The sequence below is a fragment of the Acipenser ruthenus genome, chromosome 4, assembly GCF_902713425.1.
Source record: "Acipenser ruthenus chromosome 4, fAciRut3.2 maternal haplotype, whole genome shotgun sequence".
NCBI classification, from domain to species: domain Eukaryota; kingdom Metazoa; phylum Chordata; class Actinopteri; order Acipenseriformes; family Acipenseridae; genus Acipenser; species Acipenser ruthenus.
The window spans coordinates 54,345,535-54,370,997 of record NC_081192.1 but is presented as its reverse complement, the minus strand read 5'-3'; the positions used below and the strand labels follow the sequence as shown (position 1 = coordinate 54,370,997).

The window sequence follows — 25,463 nt, the reverse complement described above, 5'->3', positions numbered from 1 at the left end:
TAAATGTAATTGTATGTAAAAATAATGTGATATCTTGTAACAGTTGTAAGTTGCCCTGGATAAGGGCGTCTGCTAAGAAATAAATAAATAAATAAATAAATAAATAAATAAATAAATAAATAAATAATAATAATAATAATAATAATGTATAGAATCTCTCCTTCATACAAATTTTTGGTTAACTGACGTCCACGCGAGAAGTCCTCGCCACTCACTTCTTTTTGACGGGCAAAAAATGAAGCAGGAGTGAGTTTTAGGAAGCACTTGCACACAGAGAAGAAAAAAAAAAAAACCACTCACTTAAAATTTAAAAATGTCATCATCCACTAACTGCTAACACACTGACCCGACCCGAGCCGAGCCCGAACTATAATATACAAACTATACCCGACACTTATTGTCGGGCTCAGGTCGGGTAGCAAGGCTGTAACATGCAGTCCATATAATTCGAGGACAATAGCTTTGATTAATCTTATCATGTTGTTTTAGAGAGCCATTCGGAACCCGAATTGACATCAGGAGATGCACTCAATCTGACCACTTGTGAAAAGGAGCCGGCAAAGTGTCTACAAGGAAGTTCAGAGAACAAGGATGAGCCAAAGGACGTTGCTGTTGAAGAGCAAGAGCATGATGAAATTGAGACCGAGCCCAGCCCCCAGACAGAGGACCCAGAAGATGACACCCAAAGCAACAAAAGCCTGGACCTGAATTTTGCAAGCAAGCTGATTGACTTCAAGCTGTCTGAAGGAGACCAGAGTGGTGGCTGCAGCTCCCATGATGATACAAAGCACACATGTGGCAGCTGTGGAAAGAGCTTCAAATTCGCTGCTACACTGACCCGTCATGAGAAAGTGCACTCAGCTGACAGCCAGGGCGAAAGCAGGAGTGGGAGAAAAAAAAACAGGAAGTCTGCTGAGGCTGCTACAGACAACGTGGCTCAGGAGACAGATACATTCAGGGAGGAGGCTGAGAGCCGGGAAAGAACAAAGGAAAGCACCTTGGGAGCTGAACGGGAAAGTGAGGAGAACATCAGCTGTGCGGAGAGCGCTTCGGAGGATGAGTTGCCGGCAGAGAAAGCAAATGACGATAAGAGCGATGAAGACAGCAGCAACCAGAAGGAACCAAAGACAAGCAGGGCCGGAGGAACAAATAAGGCAGACAAGAGGAAGAAAATCTGCAATGTGTGTAACAAGCGGTTTTGGTCCCTGCAGGATCTGACACGACATATGAGATCTCATACAGGTAAAGAAAATATAAAAACATTATCAGAAATTTTAAAAATATACAGTTGCATCAGTAGAATACATTTTTTTATTTTATGGAAACATTTCTGTTTTTTCATAACATGTAACAGAAACTACTTTAAGAACAAATACATTGAAATTATACTTCTGAAAAAAAATATTAAAGTTGTATGCAGTCATAATGAAAAGTGACCGTTTTCCTGTTTTTGTTTTAGTGAGTTGAAGCAGAACACAAAACACAATATAGGTCAAGCTAGATAGCCAATAGAGATGCTCCCAATCTCAAAGATTCCAGTACTTATTACACAAATAACAACAGAGAAAACAGTGTGCTGAGCTTGTCACCCTACCTGCTGACTGTTCCTTTGTTGCTGTTCAAGGTGAGAGACCCTACAGATGCCAGACATGTGAGCGCACTTTCACTCTGAAGCACAGCCTGGTGCGACACCAGCGCATCCACCAGAAGATTCGCGGGAGTGAAGAGGAGGGGGCCGGCAGCGAGAGTGAATCGGCACACAGTGGCACCAGCCCACCCTCTGAGAACGAGTGCGAAATCATCACCAGCATTACTACCCTGGATGAGCCGCCAACAGGCACCTCGACTGCCACCACCACAGCTGCCACTGCCAGCCAGCCTTCACCTAGGGCTGAGAAATCCTTGGAGCAAGAGGGGGGGGAGGAGGAGGAGGATGAAATGGGGCAAGGAGGTCAGAGTGAGTCTGCAACCAAGCCTGCCACTGAGACACCAAGCAACTTCATTCAAGATCTGCTGGACATGCACAATAAGCCCCCTATCAGTCACGTCCTTCCATCCAACGAGCCTACACCACAGCTTTTGGAAGTAGAGTGACTGCAATACTTGTGTGAATATGCAGAAAGCACTGTTTTTATTTCTGCTACAACTGGCAATAAGAGTAGATACACAGTGCCATAAATGTCATGTCAAATGCTATGGACTATATTCTGTTTGGAGTGCCTTACTACTTTTCTAGATCTTTCTATCAAGTTAAATATTAAGAATATCTTTTTTTTTTTTTTTTTAAATAGCATTTATGAAATGTTCTTAAAGAAATGAACTTATTGAAGCATTAAGATAATGATTTACAGTACCTATTTTGTGTGATTTGAAAAAACTATACTAATATATATATATATATATATATATATATATATATATATATATATATATATATAAACACAGCCTTTCTTAATCTGCTGAAGCTACAAATGTTTATTTTTTGGGCTGGAGCTCCAAAATAAGGCTTGAATATGACTGCACATAACTGGAAAACAAATAAAACAAAAGTATATGGGAGGGAAGAGGATTTCTCAGTATTGAAATCCTTTTGCTAAAGAGGGTTTTTTTCATGGACACTTTTGAAACTTGATATACTGAATGGGTTGGGGTGGGATGTTGTTTTAAAATGAAACCCTAATAATATAATATCTACAATTCACAGCCTAGCTGTTCTTTTTTTAATGTGTTTTTTTTCATGTAAGAATTTGGTATTCATTGTTACCAGAGAAAAGTGGGCAATATTTGCCTGTTATATCTTTGAAAAAACCTAGCCTTTATGTACCATGTCTTTCTACTTCACTGACATAGTTTCTGTACAAAAAAAAAAAGTATGTTGGTTGGTTGGGTGTTTGGCTTCAATGGCCAGTGGCTTATGGATTTGCAAGCAGGTGGTCAGCTGTCTAAAGGTGCAGTTTGTTTTGTAGGTAGCTTTGAAGGAAGGGATTTTCGGCAGATACATTGGAAGGAACCACAAAGTATCTTTATGAACAGAATCTGTTCAAGTAGAGCTGACCTTGTGGCTGGATGTGACAGGACAGTTAAGTCTTCCAATATTTTTGTTTGTTTAAAAAGCCTTATTACCGATTCTGCAAGGCTTACAATCTGTAAGCAGGATCTTGCTCTGTTTAAAAAGCATGGAGGAACACTATACCTAAGGGTTTATGTTTGGTACTTGAAAAATGTATCCTACTGTCTCTCTACTGTGCATTGCCTTGGAGTGTTATTAATTAATGTAAGAAAATAGGCTGGGTGTGACACTTTGTTTTTATATAAAAGAAACTTAAGGCTCAAAGAGGTTAACATTTAGATCAAGCATTTAGGAAACCCCTTATTTTCATACACCCACAGCAATAATTCCAACTAAATCTAGACTCAAATTGTTCCAACTCTGGCACCAACCAAAATAAAAAAAATATAAATATATCTTCCTTATAAAACAAACTATTTTAATCAAGAGATGGGTAAATGTATTATACATATGTATTTAATAAGTTCCCAAATTTACATGCCCAATAATCTGGGGAGATGCCATTAATCAAGTGTGTGCTGCAAAATATTTTTTTTACAAATTACATTAAGTGATGACATGGAAAAAACAAAGACTCCCTGTGTCAAACTGGGGTTTATACTAGCAATAATCACTGTTAATTTGAAGCTTTATTTAGACCTTTTATCTATATTAGTAGGTCATGTGGTCTTCTCACATTTTTGCCATTATTATTAGATTGACTGAGAAATGTATTTTGTTTTCTCAAATATATAAAGAAATAAAAAACTGTGAAATGTATCATGTGTTAAACTATGGGTGAATCTTAGACTAGTTTTGCATGTTAACCTAATTTTGTTTTGATTGTTTGTTTCTCCCTTTTATGTTTATTTCCTCTCTCAGGGCTTTTACAGTATGCAGATTCAAAAATGTTCCTTTTTAATCCCCCCACCTCACCGAGTTGCAAATGGGAATAATTAAATCACTACATTAAGCACTTGACTGAAAATATGTGAAGCAAAAGCAAAACAAAACCTTTGGTGTTGATTGGCTGCTTGGAGGTGGCCGTTTCACTTCACTGTACTGCGTTTTAACAGTTCTTCGAAAAAGGCTTGTTGCGTTTCTCTACTCGAAGGTATCAGTTTGATTGTGTAACCAATGAATTGCCATGAAATCACTGTTGAAGTTTAGAATCCGTATTTTGGTAAAGGGAACTCACACTGCTGCTACATGCATATCAGACTGGTTAATGCCACGTGAACAGACCACATGCTGTCCGTTGGTACTTTACTTTCCTTTGCATTAAATTGTACAGTACTTCAGATTCAGAAATGTTATCTGTTCTGTATCAAACCATTTAAACAATAAAGGTATATTAAGTAATGGTGCTTATTTGGCTTGTGTTGGGTCTCCTAATTTTCTTTATCACTGTATACAGTTACTTCCTAATGAGGGAACTTCTTGTAATGGCTCTGATGCAAAATGATGGGCCTACAATGTCAAATATATTATGTTGTATATTCTTGGTAATTCTCTTTAAATGCAGTGAATATTGCATTTTTTTCCAACTTACAGTAGATACTGAATAGAGGTTTTATACACATTCCAAAGCACATGAGTTGAAGTTATGTGAATATGACCCATAATTGTGTTTAATTAAGAAAACTGGATTGCATGTTTCAACCATTCATACCAAATAACACAATGTTCCAAAGTGGAATTTGCATAATTTGTTGTGAAAAGTTTGGATACAGGATAAGTAATGTTCACTTCAGGGATACACATAAATGTTGTAAGTTTGACAAGCTGTGGTAGTAGACATTATGACAATACAAGATGGAAGCTAGCTGGACAGAAAAGTTAACTAATCGATGGGTGGGTGGGTGCACACAACATTTGCATGGACTTTTGGGTCTTTCCAGCAGTGAAAATATATTCACAGTGTGTTGTCTGCTTTTACACAGGATACTCAAAGTAGGTAAATGGCTTTTAAATCAATTCACATTTTAAATTCACATTTGCCCACGTATTTTTATAATTGTTTATGAGACCAAGACCTTTACAGATGATAAGTTATTTGAAAAAACAAACTATACTAAATGGTATTTGGGGGGGGGGGGGGGGGGGGGGGTGACACATATATATGTCCTTATTGATTACATTATATGGAAGATCTGTTTATTGTGCATTTAATAAAGCTAAATTACCTAAAGAAATGCAGATTTGGCATGCATGCAGTGATTAAATGATAAAACCAGGTTTCATAATGTGAATTAAGGGTACATGTTACTGTAGCAGTGAATCCAGATGTCATGTAGTGACAGAGGCAAGCTTTTGGTCTAATGGGTGACTGTGTTTCTGCAGAACCATTGCTAATGTCCACAATTCCCGCACAGTAATTAACCTGTTTCCCCTACAGTACATTTAACTCGTCTCTTGAGATTTATGGTTTTTCACCATCACAGCTGGCTAGGGCAAATATATTCATTAAAGGAATGTTTTGTACCTTATAAAGTCTGCTTATTTTTTATCTGCATTGCTTATAGTCATATTTGTTCTTAATCTGCCTCAAATGTATATAGTATGTTTAACAGTCACCAACATATTTTAGTCCTGTATAAAAATGACCATTGGGACGTACAACAACATTGCACTGAACACATTTCTAGCAAATAAAATAAAGTTTAATAAGAAACATTAGTTATTCAGCTATCATTATTCTATGGCACTGTACTGCAAAATGCCTTTCCAAAAATGTTTCTACACAACTTAAAAACAGGAACAGACTCTGATTGTCTGACCAACTGCAGTAAGGAATTTCAAAGGCTTGGGGCAGGTTAAGGAGCTGTCCTTTCACCTTGGTTTGCATTTTAAACTGAGGAAGTTGCAGTAAACTGGCATATTGTGTGCAGTGTACGGCCAGGGATGCATGGAGACAACAACTTAGTAGGGCTGTGGAGAAGGTTCGTTTGCTAGCCAGGAATTCAAAGCTAGTTTTAAAACTTTGAAGGTTTGTCAGGGTCATTCACGCACTGTGTCTCTTGTTTTTTTCCTCGTTTGTGAATATTATGAATCACACATTAAAGTCACTCGCATGCAAAAATTGGATCTTTTGATTTGTATAATGCCTATTACGTAAATAAAAGTTGTTGTATTAAAACAGACTACAAAATCGTTATACGTAGCAATTCTATATGGTGCTGCTGCTGCTGCAATGCAAGCTCACTGTATATACCACAATCAGTATCAATTACGTGTAAACGTGTATTTTTATTTATATAATAAAAACAGGACTACTGTTCTATACAACATTTTTAAGCTACATGTGAATGTTTTATTCCATTTATATGGCTTACCTATAAAATAGGATTTTCAATCAAATATAAAACAAGTAGCTATGGTGACATCACCAATAAATTATGCAAATTAGTACCATCGAAGGTTCGAACCTTCCTTCGGTAATGTGTTCCGAACCTTTGAAGGTCAAAATGTACCCTCAGTTACAGCCCTACAATTTAGTGAGCTTAGACTTCTTAGACACTCTTGCAGTGGCATTTTGGACAATCTGAACATGTGAAATCGTTTTCGGGTAGACCAGGAAAGAGTGCATTGCAATAATCAATCCTAGAAGATACAAAAGTCTCTCAGCATTAGGCAAGGACTGATAGAACCTGAGCTTGGCTATGTTTCTAAGATTAAAAAAGGAAACTTTATTGATGTTATTATGAATATGGGCCTCAAAAGATACCTCAGAATCAAAAATTATACCAAGTTCTGTATTTCAGGTTTTGGTTTTAGAGCAAAACAACGAACGAAAAAACTTGGAAAATGTATATTGTTAAGCTAATGAGAGGAACCCAGAAACACTGTCTCAAGTTTTATCCAGATTCAGAACAAGAAAATGTTGGTGCATCCATGTTTTATGTCAGAAAGACAAGCAGACAGCACAGCCACATCCAAAGAGAAATCTGGTTTGACAGATATCTGAGAATCGTCAGCATAACAGTGACAGGTCACTCCATGGTGCTGAATAATACTGCCCAAAGCCAAACTAGAACTAGAGAAGTGCAGAGGACCCAGGGGATGATACTGAACCCCCCAAATAAAGCTAATGAAGTTTCCTGTTTGAAAGATATGAATGGAACAAGTTCAAAACAGTAATAGAAAAGTCTAGTCTTTGGGTGGTGAAGGAGAATGCAATGATCCACAGTATCAAAAGCAGCACTCGGATCTAAAAGATTCTGGATCAGAGGCTACCAATATGTTGTCAAGTCCTCTTACAAGTACCAATTGGAACTTTTCATGCAACTTACAAACATCCAAGAAAGTCACCTCAAGAACTTTGGCCGCAAATGGAAATCAGTTTTTTGAGCAAAGGTTTCAAGATGTCCATCTTGAAAGCTACAGGGACTTACCCAGAAAACAGGCATCTATTCATGATTAAGAATAGCTCGGCCAATATTGGAGCAAGTGTATCAACATCTTAGTTGGAATAGAATCAAGGATACAGATGGAAGATTTCATTTTAACATTTAACTCAGTCATGTCCTGGAGAAAGATTATATTAAATAACTCAATTTTAAGATTGCGTGTAATCAAGTGAAAGAGATAACTGCTGGAGACCAAGGTCCTACGATTTGTGATTTTGTGTTCTTGAAAGTAGTGGAGGAACTCAATACAACTACCTGAAGTAGGCTCATTTTCAAAAACGGCACTTGGTTGTCTTACCAAATCAGCTGCCACAGAAAATACAAATTAAGTATTTCTGTTGATCTCATTCAGACTTAAATACCTAGTACTCCTCCTTGATAGGGGCCAAATGATCGATGTACATAGAGCCTAAAGCCTTCCACATATGCTTCAGTTTATGACCCTCAGTTTTCACTAAGCAAAGCTCAGGGTTAAACCATACAGAATTTTGAGTAAAACACATTTACTGATGGTAAAGAATTGATAGTACTCAATTTTATTGTATAGGTCACACAAACCCTCTAATGATAGGTGTTGGGAATCACAGATGTTTTATAGCCTCAGAACGGATTTGGATCTAAAGTTTTTTGTGATCATTATTTAATGATATGCCAAGGCTTTCTAGTCAACAAAGAAAGCTTGATCTCAAAATGAACTGCAAAGTGATCAGAATTAGATCAATCAAAGTTGAAATGAAGACAGGCCGCATGTAAATCACCAAGTCCAATATATGCCCACGGTTATGTGTGGGGACATTAACATGCTGGGGGGGAAAAACAAAAATCTAACAGTCCCACAGTCTACATTATTTCACATTTGTACCAAAGTTTCCTGGTTTTGGAAAACCTATAGCTCTTTATTTACCAATTTATATCTAATATTTTCCCCACTGAAGCATAATTTTGAATTACACCAAGAAAATCTATGATTTAACATTCAGTTGATATGATTGTTTTAGTCAAATGGGTGTTTGTTCAACATTCTGAACTAAAGTAGCAATGCATGATAACTTCCCCTGCTATACAGGTTTTGAATTCACATAAAAGCAGGTGAGCTGGTTTGGGTTTTTTTTTGTTTGTTTGTTTTGTTTTTAATTCCCATAAAACTTCATGCAAAATAAAAACCAAAAATATTTTACAAACTGTTCTGATGGATGTCAACAAAATCTGTACTGCTAGCACAAGTTTATTTATACCATTCCAAGAGAAATGTGTTCACTTGTTCGTACTCTACCTGCATGGGGGATTCAGGCGCTTGCTGCAGGCATTCACGTTTTCTCTGTGTTGCTTTTAAATAGGCATCTTTTCTTTTCAGTATGTCAGAAATGGTTTACCTTTTAACTTTTAAAAGGTAAAGGTTCAGCTTTGCACATTTTCTTTTGTAAGAGCTCATTGTGTGGATTTGCTGTTCATCAACTGCACAATTTAGAATTCCGCTGGCGGGACAAGTGAGTATATAAGCAATATCTAGCTTTTGTTTTTGTTTTTTTCCATACTAGTTTTAAACTTAGAAAAGACAAATCACATATCCGGATTGAACAGTCATATTTACATAGACTTGTTTTTCAGAATAGACAGGTTCCGGATTGTGGAGGGTACCACACCATTCACTTCAATAGGGCTTTGGTTTGCCGGGGGGGGGGGGGGGGGTGTAATAAACACAATGAGCAAACAGTTTAATTGATTAAATTCATTAAACAGATGTGAAAAATGTTAATTTATTATTGACTTTCAATTCAATCCATTGCACACCCACAAAAGAAACCGTACAAAAAAGTCACTTCATTTTCAATTAATTCACAACTGTGGGATAATGCACTTTCTAGGCAATTATAATTTCCACAGTGGTCTACCATTAAAATCACAAAAAAAGCATTTTACAGAACACAAATGTAATCTTTCTGGTATGGAGCAATTCTCTATAAAGTCCTTTACAGTTCTCTCCGTGTAACACACATTAAAGTATCATGCCCCAAAACTCCTGTTCACCATGTAAAACAAACCATTATATAAAAAGTGGTGAAAAAAAAAGGACAGGGGAAAAAAAGCTTTTAAGCACGTTGTCAGGAAGTTATAAAAAAAAAATCTAAAATAGGTTATTATAGGATTTTCTGCTTCTCTGACAAGCTACAACTAGTATCTCCCAAAATTATAGATTTTATTTTATTTAAGCAGTCAAACAGCTGCTTCTACCATTACAAAATGTTTCCAGTGCACAATTAGCAGCATTAATCAAGACAAACTGCTAACTACCGCCATTATTCTTACAACGTATCAAAACAAACCACAGCAGGTACCACACTGCTGCAACAAGCTGGAGAACGCTAGCATTTCTACAAATGCCAGCGCAAAAAAAAAAAAAATTGCACAAGGCTCTCCATGTAATTTATTACAATCAAAGTTATCAATCAATCAGTTTCTTCAGAAGCCCTAAAAACACTCCCCGAAGACAAAATGCCAAAGGCAACTCTTCAGATCAGGAATTAAACTTAGTTGAGACCCAAATCCCCCAACCCACCCATTTAGCCTTGTAAAGATATTAATTACATTGCCCGACTGTTCTCTGTAAAAAGAAGAAATTAAAACAGATAGAGGGAACAACTTAATTTGTAAAATAAATTAGAGAATGCATTTGTAGTGACATGCGTGTTGCAGTCATGACAGAGTATAACATTTTTGAAATGGGGTTTTCTTTATGCTGCTCAAGTTCATGGATTTATTTTGTATGCAAGCTCATATGGCTTTGTTGCACTGTCCTCATTCTTGCTCACAATGGACAGGATTAATGAGTCTGAATTCTATCTTGGGGCAGTTACTCATCTGACCCCGCAGATCTCTTCTGCGCTCTCTTACGGGGCGACCTTCTTGGAGATGCTTTATCTATGAAGGAAGCAGGCATATTATCAATACGGTCACTGGAGTTTTGTCACCAGTCTTTAAACTCACTTGAACAAAAGTCCCATATAAAAACAGACATTAGTTTCACACAGCAATGATTTCTAGACAATATACGTATAGTAATTATTACATAAGGGCTCAACATCCAAATTGTTTAGATTGTCAGTCCTTAGTCCCACCCACAAACTGTAAAATGTCAGACAAGGTAGTGTTCAGTTTGAGGTTGATGTTCCAGATAGAAAGAAGAAGTAGAAATAAGTTACATAACCTAAACCTGCAAGGTATGTTAATATACATAAAATCACAAGGATATAAAACAGCACATAACAGGGAAGTGCCATGATAAAGTAGACCATGACCTAAATCCTCTGCAAGTAGAACACATCAACAGCTGCCCATGCACTGTTTTAACACATCTAAAATGACCCTCAAGATTTTATTAAAAGCCACACTATACATCCTTAAGGAAAAGTAGGAATCTCACCTCGTCTGCTGTGCACTGAAGGCACAAGAAAAGGAAGAAAGCAAAGCAAGGCAAGGCAAAGAGAGAGATAGCAGAATGTGTTAGAATATTAACAAAATCAGTCACAATTATGTAGAAAACTATTTGTCAGTTTAGAAAACTTCTTGAAAAGGCTATGTAGAATCGCAATAAGAGCGGCAGGCAGTTACAGCAGCATTTAAAACAAATTATTCACATTTGTCATCACATTCAGTTCAGCATCACAATTACCCTAATATATTTAATTCTAAAAGGCAAAACTTAAATTAAGTGGAGGAATGGGTTAACAGTCATAACAGTTCAAACTATCATACATATTAATTAATGAAAAAGCAGACTCAAAGAATCTGTAGACATTTTTATATTTTACATTTGTACTTTTCAAATGTTACAAGGATTACATAAAGTATTCAATGCAGCAAAATATATAATTACAATGCAAGATCCTGCCAGGATTAAATCTTTAGTAAAATAGTTTGTTTAGTAAAAGGATTTTTTTTTGTTGTTGTTTACCGTTTAACCTTTACTCTTAGGTTAAACCCTTAACCCTTTAAAAAGACCCTGATGGTGTAAACACAATCTTACTGAAGTGTCATTCTGGGCCCGTGATCCGGCAAACACGATAGAAAACCCACTTCGTTTCTTTGACTTACTGGACCACCATACTTTGCAGTACAGCTGGTTAATGCATATCATTGGATAGTGGAGGGATTGAATTTCACTGCCTGCTTTTTTTTTTTCTTTTTGTGTCACAGATGGGCATTTCATTTTTAAATAGGAGACATTTTCAGCAGCTCAGTTTACAGCTAAGAAAAAAAATGGGAACACACTAAATCCGATATATTTGACTTAGCTATATTAGAACATTTATTTTGTCTCGTGTTTCAATATATGTTTTCACAACTAAAATATAAAGTGGATATAAACTGATAACATTTCATCAAATAAAATGATCAGGTAGTTTTTTTTCCTTATTACTGATAATTGAATGAAGAACTTTATTTTATTTATAAATATTTATTTGAGAAAAGAGTAGTGTTCATTATTGCTTATAAAAACCGAGAATAAACGTGTATTATGTCTTGTAATTTGCCCAAACAATATTTTTCAACGAAACTTTCAGGAAGTATTGTAAGGCCACTCAGGTTTTTATAAATGCATCTCTAAGCAGAATACATAAAAAAATACTTAACTAAACAGGGGGAAAAAAAGGCAATTTCATTAACTAAACACCATTAGAAGTTTCAAACTAATCTTTCAGTGAAGGGAATTATACAAGCTGGTTTTCTGTATCATGCTTTATGCAATGCAAGGAAATATGCAAATGCATAAAAAGTATTATTGTTTTAGAATTTTTGGGAGTTTCAGTTTATTTTACTTCTTTATAAATCATCCTGGTACAAACAATGAAAGTCAACTTACTTATTTGGTTCAGAGTTTCTTGAGGAATCCAGCTCATGTCAACATCATTGTGGTTAGATGTACCCATCTCTACCTTTGTAGCTGGTCTCCGTCTCTGAAGACAAACATATTACAAACTGTTTATTTCAAGAGTTCTACAAGGCTGTTCTAAATATGCATATTTTACAAGGAAATCAAGGCCACTTGCCAAGCTTGAGGCAAGATAAGCCTTTTGAAACAATATTCCTGTATTCTCAAAGCAGAATTTCTTATGTGCATTGTTTATTTCTTAGCTTACCTTTCTAGACTCTAGAAGCTGGTGCAGCCCAACAATGACAAGCAGTCCAAGACCAGACAGGAACACATATAGGAAGACTCTGAAGAGGATACCAATACAAAATTATAAAGCCATTTACAGCTATACAGTATATGGACGGACCCATTTAATGGACAACAAGATTAGCCTTTTATATCTTACAATTGTTTTATCGTAATTTAAAAATAGACATTGCTGTGCAAAAGTCTTAGACATGTTGCATTTTTCTACTCCGATTGATTATGATGAGCAACAATTTACTCAAAGCCTCCACTAGTGCTTTCTACTATTATAACAACCTTGACTTGCATAAAGAAGGAAAAACATCGAGTGAAATAGCTTGCATCATTTGATTTTCAAGGTGTGGTATCTGAAGCATAATCAACAAGTACAGAGAAACATCTGTAATTGACAAACACAGGACTGGAAGACCCAAAAAGCTGTCTAACAAGGATGAGCAATACTTGAAGATATCCTTAACCACTTCAACACCACGATGTACGCACGTACGTCAATTGAAAACCCACTTTCAGTACCATGCCATATCTGCGTACGTCAAGTTTACCATTCTATTCTATGATCGGTTTCTCAGTCTAGCATTTCAGGTTTCATTCTCTAAAGCAGTGCTAGTACTGTGGAATGTGCAATGAAAGTTGGGGAGGGTCAGGTGACATTTTTATCCAATCTAACTGTGGGTGTTTAGAAGGCTGAGATATACTGCAGGAAGCCATTCAGCTTTTACAGGTATATATATAGTGTTTTAAATTATTTGATTTATTGTTAGTTTTACTTGTTTAGTTATAGTTGATATAGTTTTTAGCGAAAGCTAAACATGGCAACGTATGTGGTCTTTCTATAACGAGCAACAGTGAAGTTAGTTCTGAGGATTGATACCAGCGACAGTGATGCTGACTTATCACTCAGTGATTATGATGAAGAGGAAGTGGAGCCAAGAACAATACAAACTGTACGAACAGAAGAGCGTGCAGCTACTTTACAGGTAAGCCAGCTGCAAACGGGAAGCTGCTTGGTTTGAAAAGGCAGTGCTGTGACGAAATACTATCAAAACACAGCACTGGGTACAGGCAATGCGGCAGCCAGATCCATCACAATGCCTGCGCAAAGTAGCTGTGTACATGCATTTGTGACTATCCCTCCAACACAAGGGAAGCAGACACCGTAAAAAAAGGTACAGGGTCTGCTACGAAAATGAAAACAAAAGACAAAAGAAAAAAGTGCAGTGGTTGCGAAGGTAATCCTGGGTTCTGTTGTATTGAACATTTCAATAAATGGCACAGAGCAAGTCAATACTGGCACACATTGTGATGTTTTTATTTGATAATTACGGTTTACTGATTATTACTGCCATTATCGTTATTAGCAGCATTTTTGTTTTCATTGTTAAAAAAAAACGTTTATCTCTATTGAATATGGGTATGTAGTACACAGCAGCATAAAGGGTAAATGAAAAACAAAGTTTAAGTCATTTATTTGTGTTTTATTTATCATATGTTAACATTTTATAGCAATTACAGGTTTGAAAACATTATTTTCAAAATCTGGTACCTGGGAAGGGGTTTCATTTTTACATCTGGAGTTGAAGTGGTTAAGGAATAGAATGACGATTGAATTGAATTGACAACAGAACTGGCAGAAGGCACAGGGGTCGTTGTCCATCAAATCAACAGTACGAAGGTCACTCTTGAAATCAGGACTGAAAGGATGTGTTGCAGTAAGAATACCTCTTAAGAAAGTAGAACAAGACTAAAAGACTAAAATATGCACAAGAACAAAAAAATTGGACTATGGAACAATGGTCAAATGTGCTTTGGACTGTTGATGGATGGACAATGACATCTGCCAGTTCTGTTGTTAATTCAACACTTGTCTTCTTTCTATTCCTTAAGGATATTATCTTCAAGTATTGCTCATCCTTGTTAGACAGCTTTTTAGGTCTTCCAGTCCTGAGTTAATCAATTACAGATGATGTTTCTCTGTACTTGTTGATTATGCTTCAGATACCACACCTTGACAATCAAGTGATGTGAGCTATTTCACTCAATATTTGTTCTTCTTTATGCAAGTCAAGGTTGTTATAAATAGTAGAAAACACTAGTGGATGCTTTGAGTAAATTGTTGATGCTCATAATGCATCAGAGTAGAAAAATGCAACATATCTAAGACTTTTGCATAGCAGTGTATATAGTTAAAACATTTTTACCATAACTGGTTACAGACCCAGATTAGCACTAATCTTGGACTACCTAATGTCACAGAGTGGCCCTAAAACCAGTTTTCAGCACGGAGAATCCGCTATGAATGAATGAATGAATGAATGAATGAATGAATGAATGAAAGGCAATGATTGCAATTGCAGATGATTTATGAAATGTGGTGGGCACTAAGGACCCGAGTGAAAGATAAATTTGGCCGGAGGCATCGTCCGTGGGTGCCCGATGGCTACCTGCGCAAGGCCTGCTGGAAATACATGAACAGTTATATGCATCCCAGTGCCACAGATAGGAACGGGACGAGGCACGCTGTAAGGTGGTGGCTGGGGAGGATGGAGCCGAAACAAAAAGCAGCGACATGAAAGAATAACACACAGAGCTTTTATGTGCTTGCTGATGACATATGGGTTAGGGGCGGATTCTCCTTTGCAGAAAAGCAACCAAGTTTACAATTCCCTTGTACAAGATTTTTTTGAGTGAAAGGTATATGCGGCAGAGATGTCCAACTCGTTGATAGAAACAGCTTAATTTATTTGAGGTTTTCCTAGTGATGATGGGAATGAAAATGTACATTGGGAGCACGGCTAACGAGATAAGTTTTTTGCAGGTATCAGGCTTTTAAAAGCCTGTCACCCACACCTGGAACAGAGTTAATATGCCAGAAGCAATCAAACTAGGTTCGATTATAGTAAGAAAAAACTAAAGTTTTTAAATAAGAAACCTAATTAATAACATTAATTAAATGTATGAGCAGTCCTAAGTTTTAATATTCAGGGCTGATTTGCTGCCAAGCAGGTGCCTAATTAAAATTAACCTCATGCCTTCTGTATATACCAAAGGAGTAAAATAAAATTTCAATTTCGAAATACATAACATGTATTTAGAAATACATGTTATAAAATCATTTAAAGTTAAACTGTTGAAAGTTTATTATAAGATAAGAGTTGATCTGCTTGACATTGACAGTGTTGTCAGCAAATTGTTGACACATTTGAGATAATGTTAACCCTTTGCGGTCCATTGTCGGACTGGGTCCGACATTGCAATTATTCCTCACAGGTCCTTTGTCGGACTGGGTCCGACATCATTATAGCAACGCAATAAACGGGTGTTTAGTCGTTTTTTCTCCGGAAAAAGCCAAGAAAACCATTCAATTGCCGAGTGGTAGCGACAGGAGCCGAGACAAGTCGGGGAAAAAAAAAAAAAAAAAAAAAAGGCGTATTTCATGAATAGTCATACATGGTATCAGGTATCAGATAATGGGCGTTCATAGTAAACAAGCTGGCTAAGTGCGTCAGCACACTGAGACTATCATGGACATTTGCAGAGCTTTTTTCAGATGTTATAGTAATAAAATAATGACTTGGATCGCATTATTGAGGAGTTTGGTGATAAAACGAGTGATCTGGAGATGATCGATCGGTATGTACGACTATTATTATTATTATTATTTATTTCTTACATAGCTGAACGCTATAGCAAACAAAAGGGTGGGGCGGGGCTGGAGATGCCTAGTGTGTGCTTTGTTGATATGCAGGGCCATTTAAACCTGTTTGACTGTGAAAAAAAATACTTTTAAAACAGCGCGTATAAAATTAACTGCGCGTGTGAAAATTAATTAGACCTGGCGTGCCTGACGCGCGATTAATAAATGGACCGCAAAGGGTTAAGTATACTTTGTATTGGTTTAAGGGAATATTGTAGGATTTTATGTATATATATATTATTTTGAAAAGTCCAGTATGACAGCAAAAAATAAGTATTACTCTATTGTAATTCTGTGTAAAGAGAGCGCACTGGCTTGAAGTCACGCTGACCAAAACAAATGTGAAATAAGCTAAGCTTTCCCTTATTTAAGAGCTGCTGGTGCAGAAGCCTGTAACCTTGGCAGAAGCAGGCATCTGGGGAAACTAAAAACATACGCTAGGTATTGAAACTTAGAGAAAAGTAACCCTTTCTAGACAGAACAAACGTTTAAAATTAAAAGCTATGTTATACCTATTTGATTTTATTGCAACTAAATCAGAGGTTTTAAAAGTTTTGATCTAATGAGAAACAGAATATTTAAACTAACAAGTGTTTTTGCTTGTTTAAGGCTCTACTTTAATATAAATAGACTTTAAAAACAGGAGCAAGCATTTAATTGAATCAATTTAAGAATTAGTTCCGTTTGTCTTCAAACAAACAAATATCAAACAAACTAAAGAATATAAATGTTTATATACAGGTTTTATTGCAATAAAAAACAGAGGAACTGTTAAGTTTGAATAGAAGACAATAAAATGTAAACTGTATTTAAGAACTTTAGTATACAGTAAACTGATTGAAGGAAAATAACTAATTTTGTGACCTCGTCCATACCTGCCAGAAGTAAAAGCAGTGTTGGAGATGACCAATTGGTTTTTGCAGACGAAGCAGGATTTTTTTGGTGGTCAGCAATTCAAAAGCCAAGGTCCTTTCTATAATGAGCAATCTTGTTAATATTAACAAATGAAATACCTTTTGGTACCAGAATAAGGGAGTATATGGGGTAATGTCCGTTCTCTTCATTATATTATAGAAATTAATGAAAACATGGCAGACAAAGCGAGCATTTAATTTAAATTAGAAAAGTTGTCTACAGTATCAGTTCTTATCAGAAAGGTAGCAACTTTAACTGGGATGATGTTTGTGAGCCAAAAATGCAAATTCTGTGAATTTGGAAAAGTGCTTACAGTGGAGTTTCATATTACTTAAAACACTAGCCTGGCCAAGTAAATAGGGTGTCTGAAACCTGCTTGTGCAGGGGAATTTTTAGAAAGAGAGAGGCCGGGCTTAGTCCAAGCATGGTACAGTTAATTTGAGGCAATTATATTTAACATGTTCATTATAGCCTAAATTTTAATGAAAATAACTGCACTGGCCACTCTGTTTAATGGTTTTATTCAAAGGCTTATGATAAACCCCTACAATCTTTGTCCAACATTTTGTTAACACACACGTATATATGAAAGTAAACTAATCTGAAAAGGTGAGATGGTATACTGCTCAGAGGAAATATTTTATAGACCCAGGTTACTATAATCACACAAAAAGTTGATGTTATATATAAAACAGCATCTCTTAATACACATATAAACTTCTATTGTATTGTAGCAAGAATCCTGTGAACTTTGGTTCACCTGACTTTTTAAAGAAAGGAGGGGTTGAAAATGAGAACCATGAGATGATGTTCCAATATTTTGGAAAGGAGTTATATCCAATTAATTTTGAATGTTTTTTTTATATAATTCCAATTAGTTTTAAAAAGAGCTGACCAGATCCTTCTAGAACATAACATTAACTCAAAGACAGAAATGTCTAGGCAGATTGATGATCAGATTTAATTGGGACTCCTGATGTAGTCAATGGAAGGAAAATCCAATATAAGCCCAGAGCAAGACCCCATTCGATACCATTGAACTTAATCTTGCAAGCTGTGGTCCATCCTCGGAGGGTCTCTGAAAAACTGATTGCTGTTTGTTCGTATTTAGAAGTCTTTGCTTTTGAAGACCGTTCTTATTTTTCATATATCCTACACTACACTTCCATATACTGGAAAATAAGCATATATTTGAATTTATCTCTCTTATATTGGATGACTTGCTATAAGGTATAGAGATTATGTGTGCTATATGCTGTGAAAGTGTTGTTTGCAGATCATCAAGTGTACGGCGACATTTTGAGACAAAGCATCAGAAAAACTTCAAGATGAAGTGGACAAGACTGAATCGATCAAAAGGGCACGGTCTAGGTATGAGAAACAAAGCAATCTTTTTAAAAACTTAAGCGTTGGCAAAAATCTAGCCACAGAGGTAAGTTACAGAATTGCACAGTGCAGTGCTAAATATGGAAAACCATTTACTGACGAAGAGTACATCAAAGAGGCTTTCCTTAGCAGTTTGGAGGTTTTGTTTGATGGTCTGCCGAACAAAGACACAATCGTTTCAAGGATAAGGGACTTGCCTGTTTCTGCTAGAACTGTTGAACGGCGTGTTACTGAATTGGCTGACAACGGCTGCATTAAAAGACGCTGTGGTGTTCAGCGTAGCACTTGATTAATGTGTGGACATTAATGACATTCCACGTTTGGCAATTGTTGCGAGATACTGTGACTCTGCGGAGATACGTGAGGAGTTATGCTGCTTAAAACCCATGCACGGAACAACTAAGGGAGAGGACATCGCTAAAACATTTGTAAAACATTTTGAAGATCGAGGGTCGACATCTGAAAAATTTTCGCTGTCACAACTGATGCAGCTCCTGCTATGGTGGGAAAACAGAAGGGGTTCATAAAGCTAATCGAAGATCAAATTGGCCACCCCACTGTTAAGTTTCACTGTATCATTCACCAGGAAAATCTCTGTGCAAAGATTTCTAACTCCGACCTTAATAATGTGATGGCTACTGTGGTGAAAATTGTCAATTTCCTGGTTGCTCGCTCCGCATTGTCACACGGTTTCAATACCTGCTTAAGGAGATGGACAGTGCATACAAGGACATTCCCCTTCACAGCAATGTGAGATGGCTAAGTTGTGGGAAGGTTTTAGAGCGGTTTGTGAACTGTATTGATGCGATCAAGACCTTTCTAATGGAAAAGGGCCAACGATACCCCGAACCCGAGGATGTCAGTTGGCTGGCGAAACTCATGTTTCTGACCGACATTACAGCGCACCTTAACAAGCTCAATATCCGCCTGCAGGGCGCGGGGCAAAACAGTCATGGATGTTTTTGAAACTTGGAAGGGGTTTGTCGCGAAACTTGCAGTCTATTCTCGGGACATTCAAACTTCAACTTTCCGCTACTTCAGACACTTAAAGGAGCGCATATATACAGTGCCTTGCAAAAGTATTCAGACCCCTGACCAATTCTCTCATATTACTGAATTACAAATGGTACATTGAAATTTCGTTCTGTTTGATATTTTATTTTAAAACACTGAAACTCAAAATCAATTATTGTAAGGTGACATTGGTTTTATGTTGGGAAATATTTTTAAGAAAAATAAAAAACTGAAATATCTTGCTTGCACAAGTATTCAACCCCTGTGCTGTGGAAGCTACCAGTTTACACCGATGAAAGAAATTGCCCTAACGAGGACACAATTACCTTACCATTGGCCTCCACCAACCATTAAAGTTGCGGTCACATTTTCTGGATAAAAACCCCACTGTTGAAGGATCATTGGTCAGGCTGTGAATCTGAAGGAAAATGAGGACCAAAGAGCATTCTACAGAAGTTAGAGATAAAGTAATACAAATGCATAGATTCCCTAAAGGGTACAAAATAATATCCAAGTGTTTGGATATCCCAGTGAGCACAGTTGGATCAATAAATCAGGAAGTGGAAACTGCATCACACCACCCAGGCACTGCCAAGAAAAGGCCGTCCCTCAAAACTCAGCGCTCAAACAAGAAGGAGACTTGTAAGAGAAGCCACAGGGAGGCCAACAATCACTTTGAAGGAGCTACAGAGTTCAGTGGCTGGGAGTGGAGTAATGGTGCACCAGTCAACCATATCAAGAGCTCTGCATAACACTGGCCTGTATGGGAGGGTGGCAAGAAAGAAGCCGTTACTCAAAAAGTACCATCTGAAAGCACGTCTGGAGTTTGCCAGAAAGCATGAGAGTGACCCAGCTGTGATGTGGGAAAAGGTTTTGTAGTCAGATGAGACCAAAATAGAGCTTTTTGGCCAAAACTCAAAGCGCTATGTGTGGCGCAAACCTAACACTGCCCATGCCTCAAGACACACCATCCCTACAGTGAAGTATGGTGGTGGCAGCATCATGCTGTGGGGATGCTTCTCATCAGCAGGGACTGGGCATCTTCTTAAAATTGAAGGAAGAATGGATGGAGCAAAATACAGGGAAATACTGAAAGAGAACCTGCTTCAGTCCGCTAAAAAACTGAAGCTTGGGAGGAAATTCACCTTTCAGCAGGACAATGATCCCAAGCACAAGGCCAAAGCAACATTGGAGTGGCTCAAGAACAAAAAGGTGAATGTCCTACAGTGGCCCAGTTAAAGTTCTGATCTAACACTATTTGAAAATTGCGGTCCACAAGCGTCGTCCAACCAACCTGAACAACCTGGAGCAAATCTGCCCAGAAGAATGGGCCAAAATCACTCCGACACTGTGTGCAAAGCTGGTACATACTTACCCCAAAAGACTTAGAAGCTGTTATTGCAGCGAAAGGTGGCTCTACCAAATATTAATGTGTGGGGGTTGAATACTTATGCAAGCAAGATATTTCAGTTTTTTATTTTTCTTAAAAATATTTTCCAACATAAAACCACCTTACAATAATTGATTTTGAGTTTCAGTGTAAAATAAAATATCAAACAGAATGAAATTTCAATGTACCATTTGTAATTCAGTAATATGAGAGAATTGGTCAGGGGTCTGAATACTTTTGCAAGGCACTGTGTGTGTGTGTTATATATATATATATATATATATATATATATATATATATATATATATATATAGTATGTGCAATTCTAGCACAAGACCGGTGTTGAATCAGGGTCAGTGAAACCAGCTGTAAATGAACACCTTCAGGACTGGAACTAATTTTAATGAACACAGAATTGCAAATTTAAAAATATTAACTCATACTTTGCCGTCATTAAAAGGTAGCAGAAATAGTTATGTGATCGAGGTTAAAAACTCACTCTGCACAAGTGTTAAATGAATGACCAAAACAGGTTGTAACCACTCACGTTTCTCCATCCAAGCCATCTTCCTTCTCTGTGATAGTAACAGTTTGGTTAAAAACAGCATCTTGGAAAACATTTCCCTGCAAAACATTTTGCATAAACCATGTTTAAAAACGCAAGAAATGTGTTAAACAAAGGAGTTTGTTTTTTTTCTATGAGAAAGGCTGAAAAGGACACTCTGAATTGCCATTATCTTTGTAAAGTTGATTGTAAAGCAGACATGGTATTCCACCAGAAGCCAGGTGACAACTTTACATTCTAACAGGCAATTCTGCTGATACTATGATTCTGGACCTGCATGGCTGCTTACAACAACTTGGAATGACATGTGGCTGTGGTGGATTCATTTTATTGCTGTAAATATGTTTTCTTCACTCACATTGGTGTCCTTGTAGTTGAGGTTAATGACAAGGCCAAAAGGACGACCTCCCATGGGCTCGGCTGGGATGAAAGAGTACTCAAAGGTGGCCTGTCTTTGAGACTGCACCATTGTGTTGAGCTGCAGAGCTGTGAAGTTCTGGATGTAGAACTGGTAGTCCTGTGGGTAGCGGAAGGAAGCATCCAGGGATTCCACCACAAAGTCTTCACTGCCTTTGTTGGTGAAGCCAACAAGGAATTTCACAATGTTGTTTGCAGGAAAATCTAAAAGACAACGCCCAAGTCAGAATATAAAGGGAGAGGCAGTAATATTCAGCAGAGGATAATGAGAGCACCATGTAAAACACAATGACAGGAATTTCCAGGAGGAAAAACTTGGCAACACTTGGAGATCTTAATCCAAATTAATCCTGGTATTATATTTATAGAATATAATAATTCATGCGGGGGGGGGGGCAGGGGGAGGGGGAGGATGCATTATATAGAATGGTGAAGGGAAGCCAAAAAAATGTTAAAGGGTTAATTAAGGCAATTTATTCAAGCCCTGTTCGCATCAGAACGATACTGTGTCGATAAAATGTGTTTTGGTTTAGACTATACCGATACGATAACACTGTCCTAACTCACTTTTCAACTCCAGTACAATACTGATACTGCTGTGATACACCTGTCCACATTTAAGCTGTATTGCACACTCCACTGATCCCTTGTGGCATAGAGAGCTCAGGAGAATATTTTCTATTGACAATCAATGGTGTGGTGTTGGATTGAGCTGCTTTGAGCTTAAATGTATATTTAAAAAAAAAAAAAAAAAACTTGGTCTATTAGTATTGTCCAGGAGGTCTTGACGAAAAACGTGTTAGAGGACAAATCGTATTTGATTATGAAAAATGCACTTTTCTGAATGCATTACCAGAGATGGCGCGATGGCATATTCGCAGTACTAGAGTAGACGGGTGCAATTATAAAACTTGGATTTAGTGGTATTAGCCGTCAGTTTTTATATGTTTACTACTGTAACTCATCTGTAAATATAAAAAAACAATACATTCATTAAACAAGCATGATGGAAGTAAAGGTGTTTGAGAATCTTGGTAATATAGACTATCCCTGGTGTAAGTGTTTCAAGCCTCAGACTCGTACCCATCGACCTGTCAGATCGCAACTATACCGGTACGAAACGTGCCCTTGTCTGGGTTTTGTATCGATAGTTATACCGGTACAACGCCGGTAACAACTTCATACCGTTCCGCAACAATACTGGTATAAAATGCAAGATTACACAGATGTACTGAAGAATGATAGTAAATACCTAACTCTCTCAAAACAGCTGGAAATGGGTTTCATGACCAGCAAACTTGATTTAACTAATATAAACCTGAGCGCATCTATATGCCTACTAAATACTTCTTATTGAGAAATTACTGATAGATTGAAATGTAGAACCAAGATACCACATGAGCATTATAAATAGTTATTTAAAAAAGTGCAGAATTTTATTTGCGATAGCAACACATGCAACAGACTTGAAGCTATCTTTTCATTCTGTCAAAATAAAATAAAAACCTGAACGGCCTCAAAACGGGCAGCATGTACCTTGAGTGTCTGTCCCTCCCCCGCTGGACCTACCCTCTCCTTTGACAAACAAGATGGTTGTGTCAGCATTGGGAGAGGCTTTGGCTTCCCCCGACGATGCATCTTCCTCCTCTTCCTCTCTTTCTTCAGTCTGAAACAGAAGTTTTTGAAAATAGGATTATTAACCCGAGAGACAACAATCTGTGCTGCATACAAGCGTGTGCATTTCAAATCCCAGTTCCCACTCACAAACCTAATCAAACAAAGGCCTTAAGGTTAATGTTGGTCTACTGGCCAAAGTTTACAGTGGACCACGTGCTGACATGGGACACTTCAAACACTTGTGTGATATTATTTAGGATCCCCTTCCACTAGAAAAGATAATGAAAGTACTATAGACCACCTGCCAATTTCATCCTGAACTGTAATCAAGGAGGCAGAGACCTTGTCAAAACAGACACCTAACTGATGTGGGTTAGAAAAGGGTTAATATTGATGGAAACTATTTAGCAGACAAGTTGTCAGTTGCAACAAAACTATATTAAGAATGCATATATTAGGGGGTTTACGAGAACGACCAATTTGTGATTTGACGCAAGGTGAAAGGGAAGCGAGAAGTATGTCTGTCTAAAGAGGGTACACTTTGTTTGAACTCAAGAACATGCGCTCTGCTTACACAGGAAATACTGCTGTTGACTACATTTAGCAAGTTAACCAGTTGGCATATACATAGGCACAGGAGAGACAGCTGCGCTCCAAGTCTTCCCGGTGACCCTGAAGGTGTGTGCCGACACGCTCCCAGAGGGATGGGTAACTGAACTCTACCTTTACTTCTGTAATAACCAATACTACTTTATTCTGTACAAAGATAATGTTTAAATAATGTATGTGACTCCTGAATATTGGAATCAAATAAAGGAACTGTTAAATTCTTAATTACTTTTGGTTATAAAACAAAATGAATAATTTGTTTTCTTAAACTGACACTTTTAAATTGGCATCAGGACCAAAAGGCCTTTTTTTCTTTTATTGCTGCTGCTCTGGATGTGACCCTACCAGAAATAAGCCAAAGAATATTATGTACATTATAATATGGGCCTTTTATCTGCTAGGGTAATAAATCCACCACAGACAGTCTAAACTAGGTTGATTGAAACTGTATTAATTAAATATCTGCAACTACAACCCACCACCCACATATACACACACACTATATATATATATGCATATACACATTATATATATATTAGGGCAGCAGTGTGGAGTAGTGGTTAGGGCTCTGGACTCTTGACCGGAGGGTTGTGGGTTCAATCCCCAGTGGGGGACACTGCTGTTGTACCCTTGAGCAAGGTACTTTACCTAGATTGCTCCAGTAAAAACCCAACTGTATCAATGGGTAATTGTATGTAAAAATAATGTGATATCTGTATAATGTGAAATAATGTGATATGTTGTAACAATTGTAAGTCGCCCTGGATAAGGGCATCTGCTAAGAAATAAATAATAATAATAATTATATATATATATATATATATATATATATATACACACATACATACATATATATATATATATATATATATATATATATATATATATATATATATATACATACATATATATATGTGTGTATATATATATATATATATATATATATATATATATATATATATACATACATATATATGTGTGTATATATATATATATATATACATACATATATATATATGTGTGTATATATATATATATATATATATATATATATATATATATATATATATATATATACACACACACACACACACACACACACACACACACTACCGGTCAAAAGTTTTAGAACACCTCCATTTTTCTAGTTTTTATTGAAATTTACGTAGTTTAATGTCTCAATGTACTCTGAAATTAAAGCATAGAACAAATAAACAAT

The 25,463-nt window shown here is 36.9% G+C and overlaps 2 protein-coding genes across 8 annotated transcripts in view; one reads left to right on the top strand and one right to left on the bottom strand.

Moving 5' to 3' along the window:
• LOC117400325 (ras-responsive element-binding protein 1-like) overlaps positions 1-4,416 on the top strand; it is an 80,610-nt gene extending 76,194 nt beyond the window's left edge. For all 6 annotated transcript variants that reach the window (XM_059022554.1, XM_059022553.1, XM_034000118.3 and 3 more), the window contains 2 exons: positions 490-1,242; positions 1,625-4,416. In XM_059022554.1, the coding sequence (XP_058878537.1) occupies positions 490-1,242; positions 1,625-2,094 (1,223 nt within the window). In that variant the 3' untranslated portion in view covers positions 2,095-4,416. The remainder of the gene's footprint in view (positions 1-489; positions 1,243-1,624) is intronic.
• A 4,785-nt stretch (positions 4,417-9,201) lies between these two features.
• The window catches only part of LOC117400723 (translocon-associated protein subunit alpha-like), a 30,289-nt gene continuing 14,027 nt past the window's right edge, over positions 9,202-25,463 (bottom strand). The window contains exons 3-8 of one of the 2 annotated variants that reach the window (XM_034001022.3): positions 23,555-23,684; positions 21,960-22,222; positions 21,584-21,660; positions 12,597-12,675; positions 12,320-12,413; positions 9,202-10,377 (exon numbers count right to left, since the gene is read on the bottom strand). In XM_034001022.3, coding sequence (XP_033856913.1) covers positions 10,310-10,377; positions 12,320-12,413; positions 12,597-12,675; positions 21,584-21,660; positions 21,960-22,222; positions 23,555-23,684 — 711 coding nt within the window. In that variant the 3' untranslated portion in view covers positions 9,202-10,309. The remainder of the gene's footprint in view (positions 10,378-12,319; positions 12,414-12,596; positions 12,676-21,583; positions 21,661-21,959; positions 22,223-23,554; positions 23,685-25,463) is intronic. The other variant, XM_034001024.3, reaches the window with a different exon arrangement.